General features: G+C 35.2%; 1 protein-coding gene across 1 annotated transcript in view; it reads right to left on the bottom strand.

Annotated features, from left to right (window-relative positions):
* Positions 1 to 561: 561 nt before the first annotated feature.
* The window catches only part of RFX3 (regulatory factor X3), a 62,871-nt gene continuing 48,024 nt past the window's right edge, over positions 562 to 15,408 (bottom strand). The window contains exons 8-16 of the mRNA XM_074165932.1: positions 14,872 to 14,984; positions 13,929 to 14,044; positions 13,280 to 13,434; positions 8,261 to 8,358; positions 7,802 to 7,951; positions 6,089 to 6,297; positions 4,946 to 5,099; positions 1,695 to 1,737; positions 562 to 800 (exon numbers count right to left, since the gene is read on the bottom strand). Of these exons, the coding sequence (XP_074022033.1) occupies positions 562 to 800; positions 1,695 to 1,737; positions 4,946 to 5,099; positions 6,089 to 6,297; positions 7,802 to 7,951; positions 8,261 to 8,358; positions 13,280 to 13,434; positions 13,929 to 14,044; positions 14,872 to 14,984 (1,277 nt within the window). The remainder of the gene's footprint in view (positions 801 to 1,694; positions 1,738 to 4,945; positions 5,100 to 6,088; positions 6,298 to 7,801; positions 7,952 to 8,260; positions 8,359 to 13,279; positions 13,435 to 13,928; positions 14,045 to 14,871; positions 14,985 to 15,408) is intronic.

Raw genomic sequence — 15,408 nt, 5'->3', positions numbered from 1 at the left:
GAAAAAAATCCCCTTGAATGCTCACAATTTTATCAAAATAGTGTCTTCTTGTTGTCCAATGAAAAGCACCTTTTATAACAAATTTGATACATCTGCTGTCAAATAAGCATGCCTCCAGTGTAAATCAAAGAAAATAGTTCTTTTGATATTTCACAGAAGTGCATCTAATTAAAAACCTATCTATATGAAATCATCATAACTAATAATTAACATTAAAATATTTTTTAAAAACTATGAAAAAATTTAAATTATTATAAGAGGACAAAAACATTAACATTAAGCTTTGCAAAAATCTTCCTTGCATTTGATACTAAGAAAACTCTTTATATTGAACAGCCAATGTAAAATGATTCTGTTTACAAAAAAAATCTTTTTTTTTTTTTAAACAGATCTGGCAAAATACATATACCCATTCCATTTAACAACTCCGATAAAATAATGTTCAGCACAGCTAAAATTTGACAACAGTCAACCTTCGGACTTACTCTCTTTATTTTTTTCATATGAAACCCAAAGGGCTAATGTAATGGGGTGTGTGTTGGGGGGAGGAGAGGTTTCATATTAGACTGCAGTATATGTATTTCCAGTAGCACTGCATTGTCTGATAGTCTGAGTAGTTGCAACTATGTGCTCATTATGAATTGGGTTCAGGAGGTTCTGCTGTACTCCACTCTCAAGCACTGGCTGCATGCAGCCCACCTGGAATGCCTGGTTTAACTCTGTTTTCTCCCTCTTGGCTTGTGGCTCTCCATTTTCATCCAGCTCTTCATCTATTTCACTTTCAACTTCGCTGCCCTCATCTGCACAAACAAACCACCATGAAACTAGCACAAAGGGAAAACAATTCTAACACAAGGGCCTTTATTTTGCAAATAATAGTTGAAATATAAAAATATAGGGAAGACTAGCAATCTGATAAAGCACAAACTGAAAATTTAAAATTATTATCTCAAATAGGTAAACAGACACTCAGCTTTGTGAGTTACACACTGTTGATACATTATGTGGAAAAAACAATTGCAATGTCAAAACCAGTCTCTAACAAATAATCTCAACTTCATGTCACAAAACGCCTCTCATTTTACACATATGGAAACTGAGGCAAAGAGATTTGGGGTGACTTGACCCCAAATTTTGACATACATATTAGTTGAGTGACCTAGGGTCAAAGTCGCTCCAGATCACTCAAGTAGTCCGTAAAAGAATCTATGTCAAAATATGTCATGAAGAGGTTATAAGGAACTCATTTCTTTCTGTACTCTTCACTGAGAAGTTATCTGACAACTACTTGCAGGCAATTCTGCTTTCTTCACTTAGCAACACATTTACTACAGATAAACATACATGAGCATACTCCTGTGTTTCTTCCCACAGCTGTTACCCTCCTCTCTCCTACCAGATACAACTAAATTCTGCATAAAAATTGGAATATTTCTTATGTCAATAAAAAAAAAATCTTTAAAATATATTCTTATTTTAAAACAAACCTACAATATTTTAGACATTCTTATATGCTGCATATTACATAGATAGCTTATTGAATCCATATTAACATATCCATATAACATATACATGCACTTTAGAGCATGATATGGCTCTAAACTCTGCTTTACTGTATTTTTAAAGCATGAGGATTTATTTTGCTTACAGTAGCTATGTTCAGAATTATACACTGGAGAGACTGAATTGCTTACCTTTATCCATATTTCCAGGGGACACAGCATTTAAATCACCAAACTGCAAAATAAACAACAGAAAACTGGACACAGTCTTAAGCATATGTGAACTTAGATTAGTATCTGTAATGGAGCAAACACATGCTCCACTAGTTTGAGGCTAGCAGTCAAACACATGATCATGGCTGCAGCCACATCCATAGTACAGCAATTAATTTTCCATTCTATCCTAGTCTTGTGCTTACTAAGACAATTATCATTCAGTAAAAATTAATTAAAAATTGAAATTAAAGTGAGGAAGTACAAACTTTTTTAAGATTACAGTGAGCTGTTTCTGTGTTGTATAAAGCCATAAGTTATGATGGATAACCATCCTGAACTGCCAATAATTTAATGAAAAGCTTGTTTTAAAATTTCCCAGAGAGAACTTTAATTGTGCTGGAACAAAAATGAAGGTATATCACAGAGTTGCAAATCTATCTGCAAGGCAGATGAAAGGCACTGCTGAGAAAGTGGATTGAGAACTGGCTGTGTGACAGGACCCAAAGGGTAATGATTAATGGAGCAGGTTCAAGCTGGAGGCCTGTAACCAGCGGTGTCCCCCAGGGGTCAATACTTGGTCCAGTCCTGTTCAACATATTCATCAGTGACCTGGACGAGGGGACAGAGTGTATCCTCAGCAAGTTTGCTGATGATACCAAACTGGGAGGGGTGGCTGACACCCCGGAGGGCCGTGCTGCCATCCAGTGAGACCTGGACAGGCTGGAGAGCTGGGCAAGGAAGAACCTCATGACGTTCAACAGGGAAAAGTGTAGGGTCCTGCACCTGGGGAAGAAGAATGTCAGGCACCAATACAGGTTAGGTGTGGACCTGCTGGAGTCAAGTTCTGAAGAGAAAGATCTGGGGGTCCTGGCAGACATCAAAATGACAATGAGCAAGCAGTGAGCTCTTGTGGCCAGGAAGGCCAACAGAACCCTGGGCTGCATAGGGAAGAGTGTGGCCAGTAGGTCGAGGGAAGTCATTCTCCCCCTCTACTCTGCACTGGTGAGGCCACAACTGGAATACTGCATCCAGTTCTGGGCTCCCCAATTCAAGAGGGATAGGGAACTACTGGAAAGAGTCCAGCGAAGGGCAACGAGGATGATTCAAGGATTGGAACATCTCCCTTATGAAGAAAGGCTGAGAGAGCTGGGACTCTTTAGCCTGGAGAAGAGAAGGCTGAGGGGAGACATTATCAATGCTTATAAGTATCTAAAGGGTGGGTTGAAGGAGGAGGGAGCCAGACTCTTTTCAGTGGTTGCCAGTGAGAGGACGAGGGGCAATGGGCACAAGCTGGAACAGAGAAGGTTCCACTCAAATATGAGAAGAAACTTCTTTATGGTGAGGGTGACAGAGCACTGGAACAGGCTGCCCAGGGAGGTTGCGGAGTCCCCTTCTTTGGAGATTTTCAAGACCCGCCTGGATGCAGTCCTGAGTAACATGCTCTGACATGCTCTGGGCAATCCTGCTTCAGCAGGGGAGTTGGACTAGATGATCTTTATGGTCCCTTCCAACTCTAAAAATTCAGTGAAAATTCAGTGAACTTCAGTGAAAGGGTTTACAATCTGGTAACCAATTTACATACATCAAAAAAAGACCTTTTCAAAAAAGTTGCTCACAAGCTAAATGTACAACCTTCCTCCCTTTCCTTCCCTGAATCCTCTAAGAGTCTCTTAAATAAGGGTTGGCAGAGCAAAAAGCCATCAATGAGTCTCAAATTAAAGGAGTACATTTTTTAGATAAATACATTTCCAACCATAAATGATGATACCAGTCTTTTTCAGAAGAATTTTGCCAATACCTGTGTCCAAAGCTAGGAGAAGAGGAAGGGAGAAAAGTGAGAATGCTTTTCTTAGCTGAAACACCTCTTTATACTGTCTTACAGAGTTTGTCAGACCATAGTCTTAGACTTCCTCATTTTATTTCAGTCACAGTCATTGAATACACAGAAACATAAAAAGACATGCATTTAATGAGTATTTACTACTTCTATTCTGCCCCTCACCTCCAAAAGTTTTGGGTTACTTACTTCCTCATAATGTCTCCATCTTTAGTCTAAGTAAACTTTTTAGAAGACCCTACACCACATTTAAGTCTATGCTAAGATGACAAGAATGTAGCAACAGTATACTTGTGTAGTACCTTACTGCAAATATAAGGCAGAGATTAAGCAAATACACTATTGGTGGGTCACTAAGCAAAAGCATTGTTATTTAGTTTTTCTGAAACATGTCATGATGTAAAATCACTTGACAAATAAAGCTGAGACATTTCCAATTTCTCTTGAAAGTATAGCATCTATTTATAGTATTTAATGAGCCTATCAATGTATCTTGAGGGATGAATGATACTTGGTGCCAAATCAACTCGCAAAATGACTTGCAATTTATTGGTAATATAGAATATGATACAATGACTACCAAGTGTAGAAATGTAACAAATCTGTCCCATTACTTATCTAGTATATTTTCAAATATATCCATTTTTCAGCACTTTTGAAGTGCAATTCTTTGATGACAATTTATGCATTCCTCACTGTCTCACTCAGAAGATTAGATGAACTACTAGAAAAAGGCAGATGAGATAAACTTTGCCTTGCAGATGCCATAGATGAGTATAAAAACACAGTTATGAACTGAGACTCTTTTTCTGTTTTTTAAACCAATAACCTTTGAAACAAATGTATGAAAATCAGCTGTGTTGCAGACCTCTATGTATGTCTGCACTGGCTTTATTACATTTATGTGAACCGTACCATACAAGCCTAAATACTGCATGTAAACCATCCTTCTCAAGTCAAGGGGGCTACTCAGCTCACTTGTATTAACATTTGTGTGGGAATTCAAAATACGTGCAAATACATGTAAACAGATCCATGTAAGCAACACTTTCCTATTACTCTTTCACATAAAATAATCAGTTGTCAAAAACTGAGAAAAGGTTGCTTGTTGATCAGCATTTTTCAAACTGTGCACTTTAATCTGTATGCAGATTTGTAAAGGAGCAAGCTCACTTGGAAATAATTGGTTGTTAGAATTCGATATAATTTCAGTACTCTTGACAATCCACCAATGAAACAAGTTTGAAATTGTTGTATGTATTTGTAACCCAACCTATTGTTACATTGCAGAACATCTTACAGCTTCACATACTTGTTTAAAAAATTTGTAAGACACATACCCAAATTCATCACTAAATCTATCATTGTAGTCTATTACATATTATCTTACCTCTCCCATAACTGCAATAGGTGTCTCTCCTGTTGCCTGAGCAACACGATGTTCTACTAAGTAAAACATGTATTCATCATAAAGCAAGCGGATCAGATGAAAAGAGCCAAAACTAGCAGCACTGCGCAAGGTTAAATCTCGAATCACCATTGAGCTATTCAAAAATAGAAAAATATATATATTTATGTATTATATGTCATAGTCATTGTAACATCTATCCATGTAGACATTTTACCTCAAAACCAATATTCTCAAACGTTACCCACAAATTTCTGATTTATGGTATCTTCGGAAAGTGATGTCCAGGAAAGGCAATCATTTGCTTCTCTCCTTTCTCTGAAGGTATTGCTAGACACCAGATTACATAAGAAATAACCAGATTGTTTTGTTTTCAGTTTTTTTTCCTTTTGATATATGCATAACTACCAATACTTGAGCATGTGTAAAATCTACCTTGAAAGAAAACTTTGTTGAAAACTTAAACTACTAAAATAGTATGAAAACTATTAGATTTTAAACCAACTAATGCTTAAATAGTGTCTGTTGTGTCCACCTTCCTGGTAAAGGGTTTTAATTGCCATGATTTTAAAACTTTGAAACTTAAAATTATAAAAGATAGGCTCCTGTGTACATATTATATTGACAAAATCTGGTATCTTCAGCAAGTAGTTGCTACAGTAATTTTCAAAGAACAAAATTAACTCTGATATCCGTTTCAATAAGCAGCTAACATGGAATGCTTGTCTTAATGTTCTTTTTATACATTAAAACCAGGTTTTGTCTTCCTTATCTAATAAACATGGATACCACAGTATTTTAATAAATAATATTTAAAATGGTGGCTTAATAGTTGTGTAGTTATTCCACCCAAAAAATTCATATTATATTTCTAACTCAGGGAAGAATTCCACCTGCATTCATTTGCACACGGCCTTTAAGACAATAAACAAGGATCATTTAATTCCCTGACAATTTGCAAGCAGCCCTGAGTTCAAGGTTAACAAGTTTCTGAACCCCCTGCAACATGTTTTTCATGACTTAGTGAGCCACTGTTTGATATTACATCTGTCAACTTTACTACAGTAAACAATTCAGCAAATAATAGAATAGTTAAGAATGTTTTATAAGTCTAATAAATGCTACCTGTAGAAAGACCATTTTAACAGAAATTGCCGTGCTGCTTTAGGAAAGCTGGGTCTTCCTTCATATGGTTTCAATGCTTGCATCATTACATTATCAAGCCAGGCAGCCCACTGCTCCAGAGTGCTCTGCTGTTGAAGAGTCATCTTGAAGTCTGTTTCTAGTCTCTGAACCATGTTGTCATCACACTGGCACACCCAGGAAGCCTGCTCCTGTTATAGCACATGGCAACTCTTGAATTAACAATACATAACCCAAACCACAGAATATAATTCTCTCTCGAAGATTAAGCAATTCAATGGATGAAAAGGACAAAACCCACTTACTAGACAAACTAAAAAGCAGATTTTATTTTTATGTCTATCATAATTTTGTTGAAAGCAAATGGGTGGGAAAATCATAACACATAAGAGCAGACATCAAATAAAGAAATGAGAACAATGAAAACACAAGTACATAATTGTTTCCCACATTAATTCTCAAAAAAAGGCTTCTACTTTTCTCATTCATCATTTTTCTACTGAAATATTTAGGACTTGTCAATTTCTTCTGTGACTAAAGGCAGGGTGAGCAGGAAGAACAGTTAGATGGGGGGCAAAATAATAAAAGAAGTAGCAAGAAATCAAGTACAAGGTTCCTTTTGTTCTGAAGAAGTTAAAGACAATTTCTGTTATATCATCTTACAACAGAAAGCTTTGTATGTAAACAAGGATTGTTTTGTTTGCTGACTATAGGCAGTAATAGACTACACATTACTTGAAGTATAATATAAACTGCACACGAATGGAGAAACACATTCTGCATACAATGTTAAGCAATCTAGTCAGTGTCACCAAGTTTAAATAAGGCTAGCTGGCCAATTCAGAAACTAAGAGACAAAAACGAAGACTCACTAACTGCAAGCCATGTCTTTAAACTCTAGCTATCACGTGCCAAGCTAACACCTCACTCACAGACTCTATATCCAAGTTAACATGTTACAATACTTAATATACTGTATCTTGGTCAAGTACTCTTGACCAACTTTTGTTAAGACTATTAACAAGTATGTTAAAACACTCTTCACAAGGAAAAGAAACAAACATAGAACTACCAGTCATCTAGAACACTTCACTTTGCTGAGCAAAAGGAAAAAAATACTTTTCCTCAGAGGAGCAAAACGTGGAGAATTAAGCTCAGTGAAAATACAAATTTATATTCTATAGCTAACTGTAAACTAGTTCTAATCTGTACTAATCTAATCAAGTACTCAGGAGATCTTGTAGATTCAAGCACAGGCACTTAGATAAAGTACACTAATGGTATTGTCTTTGAAATAATGAAAACAGTTCTCTTCTAAAAACAATGTTGTGCATTTAGTACCTTTTAGAGACATTCAGAAGCTACGCTGCTATCCTAGATCTAATTCTTGGGTATCATTTATGCTATTACTAAGACATCATTTATGGTACCCGTTCTAAGAATGTATTTGCTCTACATTTGCAGAGAAGTTGGAAGAATATGTTCACTTCAAGACAGTAAATGGAAATAGATAATGGTTCTGAGCTCTTTTCAAAAGTGTAAGCTGTCATGTTTCGACTGAATCACTGAATATATGAATCTGCAAAATGTTCTCACTTCACTGTCTTGTTAGAATAATGACAGCTAACAATAAACTTCAACATCATAGAAGAAATAACACTTAAAAAAAGCCTATTACTTAAAACTACATTTTACCTGAACATTGGCAAAATCAACACGGTTAAGATCATTGAGCATCTGGTTGATTTGAGAAGTATTTTGAAGCACAGCACGAGCTGCTTGAGCCAGGTGATTAAGAGATGTGTATCTTCGCAGAGTCTGGGCAAAGGCACTTACAGCGGCAACCTATGAAGAAATTAATTTATTTTTAAATATTGTACTCTCTATCTGTAGATTAATTCCACAGACTGAGGCTTTAAAATCATTTTAATATTCTTTATTAGTAAGTTCTCATTTGTGAATTATGTCCATGTAGCAGATCAAATAATGTCTTCTTTACAATTTCTTGAAAAACTAAGTTATTTCCTATCCCATTATTTGATGCCTGATGCTAAACATGAAATTTAGCATTGAAGTTGAAAAGCTACTGCTTTTAGATGCTACTGCCCACTTGGTTTGCCATTGCAAGAATAATACTGCAACAGTTTTGTCTACCTTGGTTTGTATCATCCTCTGTGGAATATTGTTCATGGCATTTGAAAGCCAACCTTCAAGGCTTTTTGCAAAATTGCGAATGGCTTGGGTCAAGGCACCTGTGCATTAAAGAATAAAAACAGAATGAAAAGAAAGCAATGTACCTGTCTTGAAATGTTTTGCATCCGCAGTACTTATGTACTCAACGTTCAGGTCTGCTGCTTTTACGTTCTAAAAGAAAAATCCAGCCTGGGTTCAAAATGCCTCATTCAGATACATATTATGCAATAATGAATTTAGGTTTTGTTTAATAAGCAGTTCTGACTTCTTCATCTAACAGTCTTTCAAGAAGTTTGTGACTAGCAGTATTGTTTCTGGCATTCCTATAAAAGAACATCAGTAATTGCAGCAGTTGTGTCGGAAGTTTCCACCAAATACTTACAGCTTTCCATTTCATCTAAGCACCTTTTTTGAAGAGCAAAACTCTGGAAGAAATTACAGTTAATGGAATACTGCAGTTTCCTTAAATAAGCCCAAAGTAACCTTAAGCCATGTCATCATGCTGCTTACTTCAGTTTTAAAGAACAAAATCCAGTATGCAGTGATTAAGGATATCATCAACAAGCAACATATAGGAGTGTGTCTCACTGACAGAAAGTGAAATTATTCAAATGGCTGTGGAATCTGTGCATTTTTGTTTCTTTACTATAGCACCCACGAAACCGCTGAGTGACTGACAGAGATTTAGAGAGAAATTGAAGAAGCTCTTACAGCAATCTGCACTACTCAAAATACATATTTTAATTTTTTAAAGGAGGAGAACAGGAACTATTCTCCCAAGGAACTGTGCCTGGAAAAATAAAATCATATCTCCTGAGTAGCAGAAATCTCACTTTCCCATACCTACCACTTGATCATTGACACAATAGCATCCACTAAAACAGTTGCAAAAAGGAGGAAACAAAAAGAAAAAACTACAGGTTTCTAGTAAAGAATGAATGCAACTACAAAATGAAGAGGACAAAACTAGAAAGAGGAATATATGTTTTCAAACTATTTTACCTACATGTGAAAAGAAACAAGGTTGACTGGCTTCTGTTTATAAGGCTGAATACTCTGGTAGAGTAAGGAATTAATGCTGATAGAACCTGCCTTTGAGAATGACTTTTACTGTTTGAATTACTGATGATCCCTTTTTCAATAAAGCTTTCTACTAGCAAAGTAAATTTACTAAAAGCAAAAACATATTCTTCAGGACATCTTTTTCACATGTCTTCAATTTCACAGTGTCAAGGAGTAGAATCTGCATCAGTAATTTATATAACTGACCACACATTTGGATGCTTAACTGAACACAATTTGAGCTTACAAAGTACCTGTATTAGCTGAACACTCTATGGTAACCAGTTTTTTCCCCCCTTAAGGTTTCCACATGAAGAACAAGCTTTTTTCTTCAGTTCTGCCAATCAGCTAGCTCACTTGTGCTGCTTTGTAAATTTTTTCTGTGCACTTACTAATTAACTATGTATTCACTCACATTTTCTTACCTATAGAACAAGAAAATGCAAAGTGGAAGGAATAATTTAAATACTGCATGAATAATAATTAAGACATTTAAGGAAAATATTACTGCCTTTTCACTACTAATTTGCTTATTACTCTTTTTCAGCCAGCTACATATTACAAAATTATTTTAAAAATAAATGTGGAAAAGCAGCTCAGAGCTTAGGAAGGAAGCTAGGAAGAAAGGGGAGCAAATGAAAGGAATTCTAAGTTCTGAAGAAATAAAATAGCTAAAGTAGATAATCAGGCACCTGTATTGTATAGAACAACTATGAATTTCTAATGAGCTTTGGAGATACCATGTTGAATACAGATTTTTTCTCATACTCCATCTTTACGAACACATCTAGTCATTAACAAACCTTAAATTCCTGCATCCTCAAAGCCTTCTTTTAAGTTAATCTGGCTACCAGAGAAAACCAAGAAAACCCTTTCAAAGAATCACATGGTGAGTATGGTGCAAAGTAAATGGCCCGAGATAGTTAAATGTTACTATACACACACTAAATGATGTTGCAATGGCAGTTACTGACAGAAGGTTTGATTTGGGTAAGCACCGAAAAAGCTTGAGTTCTCAGCTGAAAACCCTCTGACATGCAAATCTCATAAAAACAAGGCTTTACAGTCTTTCCAGTACTTTAAATTTTTGTCTGCCTGGAATTGTGTAATACGGTGTAGAAATACGTTTAGCATAAATGCTCCACCTATGATAGAAACTAACTCACAGGCTGTTTGTTGTCCATTCTGTTACTTGTGAAGGTGCAGAAAGTGCGTAATAGCTCTAGACTATTGCCAAGACATTAGATAATTATGGTCTTTGTTCCTGACTCAAATAGACAACATTTCACTTATCTTAGGAAAAGGAATCTTGCTGTTTTATACACAGCAATTCTTCATTCATTCCGTGGGTGCTAAACATTTCAGCTGACAAATTTAACATAGTTTAAAATTTAACAATTTTTTCCTCAGTGGTCATTTTTTTTTCTACTCCAGTAATATGTATCACACATCTGAGTAGCACAGTAAGGCTCTTCTAAAAGAAAAAAATTGAAAATCTAGACATGAAAAAAGATAAACCTTAAAAAAATCATATGCTTCAAGCAGTTTCCAAATTAATATTATTTCCTATTTTGTGCAGCTGCTGTCAATATCTTCCTATTTATTCAGGAAAAAAATCATAAGCATGCCTTTGATGAAGCCTTTTGAGTCCCCTTTCCTCTACAGAGTCCTAAATTTCTTATAAACTGCTGTTTTTCCCACAGAAGGTGATGAATTTGTCTACTTCCCCCAGCTCCATTATTGTCAGAGTCAACCATTAAGCACAACTTTAAGCCTTCCTCCTGGTCTGTTGTAATGGCTGGAGATATTTAAATTCAAAAGTAGCAGTTAAAAAAGTAATAATATGTTAAATACTCAGCAGTGAAGAGAGAACTTGTATGGACCATCATTACAGGAAAGCTGACTAGAAAAAGCCATTTAGCTAGCTTGTCCTAAAGATAAAAATCAGAAAATACATTAGTCTTCCAGAGGTAGCTCAGTGGGTAGCTCACTGGACTGTCCACAAAATAGTCAGGAATCTCTTGGGATGAATTTGTCCTGGGATCAGATGATGTGTTTACACAAGAAGTCTGATAATCATCCCCAAAAATACGAATGTCGAACACAGTAGGTATCATTTATTCAAATATGCCTTGTAATTCTAAAAAGAAAGAAATAGCATGAAAGGACCTGATGCCTCCAGTTATTGGTAGTAAATGTTGTGTCCTGTTTTTCTTGGAACCCTATTGCCTAGTGGCAACACCCAATGCATCTTCTGAAACACGACAGGAAGACACCACAATATAACAACTTCTTTAGAGACTGCCGGGCTGTGCAGGAGAAGCAAGTGAAAAGCAAGGCAAAGAGCAGGTTTGATGAAAAAACATGTCTGCACCACATTTTTTATTCAGAAAATAATGTTCTTTGGAAGACAGAGTTCTAATTCAACCTATTAAATGTTGTAATTAAATTTGTGGGGTTTTTTATCAGTGCCTAGTCCCTTGTGATTTTGTGATATTACTCAAAAATTAATATCCTACCTACTTGCACTGTCATTAGATAGAAAAGTAAAACATCAAATATAAACCAATGCAAAATAATTTATACAAATAATGGTTGTCAATAATTGCATATATTTGAGAGAACATTTTTGCTTTATTCTGTTACATAGATGAAAAGGTAAATTATGTCAATCTCTACCAAGAACTTACTCTTTCCTTAAAAATAAGGTAAAACTGTCTTTGTAAAAGCCGGCCTTCAGATTTTATACATTTCCAGTTCCAGGTTTTTGGTTTTTTTTTTTTTGTATCGTACATAATTTACTAAAACCTAATTTTATTTCACTGACAAGCAAAAAGTCAATAAAACTTTTCTGCAAGGCAGTACCTGCAAATATTTTTATGGACTGCTTATTACTGCTGGAGTCACTGTAGCAGAAAAGGTGTTTGTGAGAGCATGACAAAATAGCTTTGTTAGCTCCAAAGCAACTTAAGGTCCTAATTACAAAAAAAAAAAAATAAAAAAAATCCAACTTCATAAAGTGACTACTGTTTTTTCATGGAAAGGATATCATACGTAGGAGTAACAAGGTTTATAGTGGGTTGCTAATGCACATTTTTAAAATAATATTTAGCACACCTTATGCAAGACAATAAAAGTTTTATAAAGGAGTTCAGCTTTCTTCACATAAATTCATTTTCTACCAAAAATAGCCATAAAAATACACTTCTGGAGCAAAGATGGATTCTAGTAAAATTAACCTGGAAAAAAAAGCTGTACTCCTGGTAATGGTTGAATGGCTGGACAATTACTGACTCTTTCATGCAGGATGTATGACAGAAAGAACATTAGATTGGAATAAGAAATTGGACTAAAAAATTCTGAGTTAATTTTTCACTGCCTAACAGCCATTAAAATTGATTTCAGCAGCCACTGATAAGGAACAAAAGACTAACTGTCCAAAAATGGAATCACAAAGATGTTACGCTTTTTTTTTTTTTCAGATTAATCAAAGATTAATAAGTAATGTATAAACTAAAAACTACTGAATTTAGTGGAGGGACTGACTGATGTGCATGTTGGCTCAGGGCCACAGGACTTATGTCTAAGTCTATCAGGTAATCTAGAGCCAGGGTAAAAGGAAAACATCTTTATCTGAAAATATAACACACAAGAGAGAAGTCCTTTTAATATGAAACTAAATCTTGAAAACTAGATCTTCCAAATGCACTAAAATCATAAGTTACTTTTAAAATACAAAGCATACATCAACTATCAGCACAACTTCCTACACAACAAAATTAAGGATAAATAATACACTAATACTTTCCTAACTTTCAAACATACATAAAGCTGCCACGTGAGGTACAAGATCACCAACACCACCAGACACATGCATGCACAAAAATCCTTACAAAATGTTTCAGGTGTTCAACTTACTAGGAATAGGTCTAAGGACGTCAGGAATGAGAATCTCCACCAAAGCCTGGTACATCACATGGTCACAGTTACACATCCATTTCAGAATAGACTCATTCTTGCACAGAGTAATCAGCTTTGCTTTTGGAAGTCGACTTTCTATTTCACTCAGATTGCTGGTGTGAAAAAATGTAGCAAACGAATAAATGATAATGCATTTACAGCAGGTAAAAATGGGTGTTAAAATGTATTCTTTTTTAAAGATGTCATAGATGTCTCAACTACACTCAGCAGAACTTCTTTACATGTTGTGTCACATGGAAATGGATTTAAAAAGTGCCTCCACAGCTCTGCTACAGCTTGTAAATTATGCAGAGCTATAAATGATCCTCCTGGCTTAAAAGAGCTCGATAGAATACTGTGGAAAGACATCTTTACTGTAATTGTCCAAACAAAGAAAAAAAAGGGTGGGACAATTGTTTGAAGACTGCACTTTGGCAAACACCCAGCCTATACAAAAATACCCAACAACAATACCCGACAAATTTAATTTGAAAAATTAGCATATGAAAAAAATTTATTACACTGCAGGAAAAAACAACGGGATTTTTTTTGACACTTGTATTAGAATATCTTCAGAAGTAGTAAAAAAAGAGAAACATTTACTGACCTTGGTTCAGTAATAGTAGTGCCATCAGGTGGAGCAGAGGGAGAATAGCGCCAGAAAGTTTGCCACAATTTTTCTATCAGGCTGAACTGAAGATTCACAACCACATCCAGTATTGCCTGCAAAAATAAAACCCAAGTACAGATCGTCTTCTATCCAGCTTCCCCCCACTTTTAACTCCATCTTTAGCTTTTTTCACATAATGGAGCAAGGGAAAACTGTACATTTTTTAACAATCCTTCTGATGGTCCTTAATGATCCTTTTAATGATCCTTATAAATAATGCTTGTTTTAATACTTTTGATATCCATAAATTAAAAGTATAAACTGGTCTCCACAGAGACTTGAGTAATGCTGAGTGCACATGCATGGAAGCCTCCAGAAATAAGCATTCCTCTCATATATGTTTACACCCAAAGAAAATATTTAATGCTTCTGCAAACACAAAGGAAACCTGCCATTTCATTCATTTTCATAATTCATAATTCAATATAGGCTTGAAAGCACCTTCAAAAATAATTTTAAAAGACATATCATTCAATATCAAGTGTGGCCTAAATGTCCCAGTGTTTCTTTAAAATGAAAAAAAAGTTATGGCTTTTTATGTGAAAAAAAGTAATTATACTTTAACATGATTTACATCTCTAACATGCCTAAACCAAAGATCTGCATGTACAATCTGAAGTCTATTTTCTCTAACATTCTGAAAATATACACATAACTACATTTCATTCTCAGTGTCTATTATATATTACTTTTTTCCCCTGCAAAGGGGACCATCCAGAAAAATCTTTTTACTAATGTCCTTTTCAATGAAATAAGCAAAATATCCTGGGGGAAAATCACATACCACTAACATGGCTGCAATACATTTGGCATTACTGTCTTGTACTGACCTTCACTGGAAATCATGAACTTTAACAAATAAATGGTTTATAGTAAATACCTCACAGTGCTCTCGATAAAGACTCTGCAGTGATTTGATGTCCTCAAAGGTAGTACCATCCGGTAGAGAAGATATTTCAACTTCTCCAAACTCTGGAAGTACTCGAGATGCATCTGTTTCCATGATAACATAATGAAAGAGGGCTATTGTGAACAGTGTCAGTTACAATATGATTAAGAAAAAATTTCAGGATGACACAAAGAAATAAATTTCAGAAGGTCACAATGTTCAAAGAGAGAAGTCTGTCATACCTGTCATATGTTAAAATTGTAAACAAATTCAGTCTGCAATTTTTAATCAAAAAGAAATATAAAATTATTCTTGAAGACATCAAAAGATGCCAGGTATATACTGCTCTACTATATAGAAAAGCTAACACACAAGTTTTCAGGGTATTACATGATGAAGGAAAATATCTTTGTCAGTGTATGAAAGATTAATCCTTGAATAGTTTTTCTCTTGTTCAACTGAAGAGTTTCTATGTAGTCAGGTATGATAGGGCTTAGTAGACTCAATATACATTTTTATTTGAAATTT

This window comes from Numenius arquata, chromosome Z (genome assembly GCF_964106895.1).
Source record: "Numenius arquata chromosome Z, bNumArq3.hap1.1, whole genome shotgun sequence".
Lineage (NCBI taxonomy): Eukaryota > Metazoa > Chordata > Aves > Charadriiformes > Scolopacidae > Numenius > Numenius arquata.
Note: the sequence above shows the minus strand (reverse complement) of the source record. Positions and strands in the feature narration are given on the sequence as shown.